General features: G+C 41.4%; 1 protein-coding gene across 1 annotated transcript; it reads right to left on the minus strand.

Moving 5' to 3' along the window:
- Positions 1–514: 514 nt before the first annotated feature.
- LOC110092188 (probable membrane-associated kinase regulator 2) lies at positions 515–2,303 on the minus strand. The gene has a single exon (XM_020816617.2). It carries the CDS (start codon positions 2,175–2,177, stop codon positions 1,209–1,211), a length of 969 nt encoding a protein of 322 aa, XP_020672276.1. The 5' UTR covers positions 2,178–2,303; the 3' UTR covers positions 515–1,208.
- Positions 2,304–2,637: the final 334 nt, after the last annotated feature.

Raw genomic sequence — 2,637 nt, forward strand, 5'->3', positions numbered from 1 at the left:
TATTTATTATATTTATGAGTTAGTTTAGTTAAAATAAATTTATTGTATTTGAATACTTAATAGGGGTTGATTAATTATAAAATAAATTAAATAGAATAATTTTTTTATATTTAGATTGTTATAAAATAAACTCAAAATTTTAAAAAGTTTTAGGGCATGGAGAAGGCGGTCAGTGAAAGAGGCCAGAGGTAGCAAGCAGTCGATGACGAGTTATGATCGCAAACAATAGCAATAGTCAATAGCTCGCAGCGACGACGAGCAATAGGGGTGGGCGCAAAATATAACTCGGTAGATTAAAAACTGAATTATAAATTTATGAATGATATATTATATATTTAATTATCTTCCAAAAAAAACTGCCATAGGAAAAATATATATTTTTTTGTATTTTACAAGAAAATAATTACTCTTATAAAACTATGCCAAAAAAAAAATCTCTTACAATTATATAAAAATATTTGAAATTTTAACTCGACATATTTTACAATATCTGCCACCCTTCCGCAGGTCAAGCAGTCAACCGCTGCTCTGCACGAGAGTAACCGCAAAGCAAAGCAGCTGCAGCGCAGTAAATCACAACAAACCCAGTAAATAACTGCTTCTCCACCGCCGGCGAAGCAGTTCCAGCTTCCGGCGATGCTTGTTCTTGATATTCCGGCGATCAATTAACAATTTTAACAGAGCTCAATCCAATATTATAATTCAAGTCATTATCCTTTCCATTACACCGCAAAGAAAGAGATAAATAGAGAAGAAAACAACCATAATAGCTGCCAAAGCCGGCCGGCAGCAGCTGAAAGCTTTAAAGACCTTGTCTCGCTATCTCTTTTTTATTTTCATATAGCCCGAAGGTAGAAGAAAGTAGGGTTCTTTAAGAAAAAGACGTGAAAAAGACCGGTCTTTGTCGCCATCCGATGCCTATTTCCCAACAGCTAAATGCAGTGAGCTCTGAAACGCTCCTTTCGATCGCTCTGTGAACGCAGACAAAAAGATTTTGAAACTGGAAGATAAAAGCTTGTCACTATTGATCAAACGGAATCGATCGAAGAAATCGATTCATATTAAGAAAAAAATGTCAACTTTTTAATAATGTTTACATACTAAGGGATCGCTTCCATCAAAACTTTTGGTCGAAAGTGATGAAATTTCATCCATAATAGCATTTCTGTCTAATAATATGAGAGGATACATAGAAATTTTTTAGTGAATCAAGCAACCATGCTGTTGGAAACAGTTGTGAGTGATCGTTTACAGTGTGCGATGGCGCTTTGGATCCCATCCTGCTGCTCTAAGAAAGAGTCATCCCGCCGTTGGAGAGGAATCGACGCCGGCGAGGTGAGGGTGGACGGCGGCACCGACTTGCTCTTCCTCAAATGTTTGTACACCACCTTTATCCGGGAAGAAACTGCTGGTTTCTGCCTCTTCTTCCCTATTTTCAAACTCACCTCAGCTTCCTTTTCTTCTCCTTCCCAAGGCTCCGTCGCCGAGAATCTCAGCTTATCAGAGTATCTCTTCGAGACTCTAACATAAAGAGGCTTGATCTTGCTAAGGTACTTCTGAACACCTTCCTTCGAACTAACCGATCTTTCTTCCGGCGAGGATTGCGAGCCGGCGATGGGGTTTCTGGAACTGCTTTCTCGAGAGAAGAGGGACGCGATCGGAACTTCATCCACTTTGAACTTGATAAAGAACTTGCTCAAATGAGGGTTCTGCTTCGGAGACGGCGCATCAGCTGTGGAAATAAGCTCCGGTGAATGAGATTTGGGTTTCCGAAGCCGTAGCATGAGAACGCGCAATCTCGTGGCTGGTTTGAGGAAGGAGACGGTGATCTGCGGCTTAAGATCGCTCTCAGTCGAGCCAATAAGCCTTCCCTTGAAGAAGAGATCATCGGAGGGTGAAAGGGGAAGTTTCCGATCAGATTGGAACTCGCTCTCATCGGAAGAAGAAGTCATCGTGAAGCTGAAATGATCCTTCTCATCTTCGTCCTGGTTCTCTCCGTCTTCCACTCCATTGTGGGCATCCGGAAACTCTAGATCGAAAAAAGACCCATCGTCCTCGGAGTTTTCGTCGAGGGTCTCCGGCGGAGGGGAAATGGCGGCGGCGGCGGCGCGGATGGTGGACACCGCCGCAGCTCCGCCGCCTCCTCTCCAGTACTTGAGGAGGCTGAAGGACTCCATGGTAGGGAGAGCCAGCGAGCTTTCTCTCGTTTACTTTTAGTAACAGTAATGAGAACGGGATGAGAAAGGAAAGAAATGTCGTATCTTGGAGACGAAAGACGCAGAGCTCAGAAAACTCAGAACAGGGAAAAGGGAGGGGAAGGGGAGAGAGAGAGAGCGCGCGCATATTTGGACCATGGAAGAATGAATATTGGTTTGAAGTCCGGTGAACACGTGGCATGAATGAGTCACGTGACATTGGTGTGAGAGCGTACTCTAATTATGTTTGTAGAGTTAATATTGACCAACTTTTTAAGGCGAATAAATGAGTCTTATTAAGCAAATTAATGAGTGATCACATCAAATTATTTGCTAACTAATCAAATGAGTCTTATCAAACTTATTGATAAGAAAACAATCGAGTAACACAAATTGTTAACTAATTGATTTAGCTTATCAAGTCTATTAATTAACATAACTA

Source organism: Dendrobium catenatum, unplaced genomic scaffold (assembly GCF_001605985.2).
Source record: "Dendrobium catenatum unplaced genomic scaffold, ASM160598v2 fragScaff_scaffold_1400, whole genome shotgun sequence".
Classification (NCBI taxonomy): Eukaryota; Viridiplantae; Streptophyta; class Magnoliopsida; order Asparagales; family Orchidaceae; genus Dendrobium; species Dendrobium catenatum.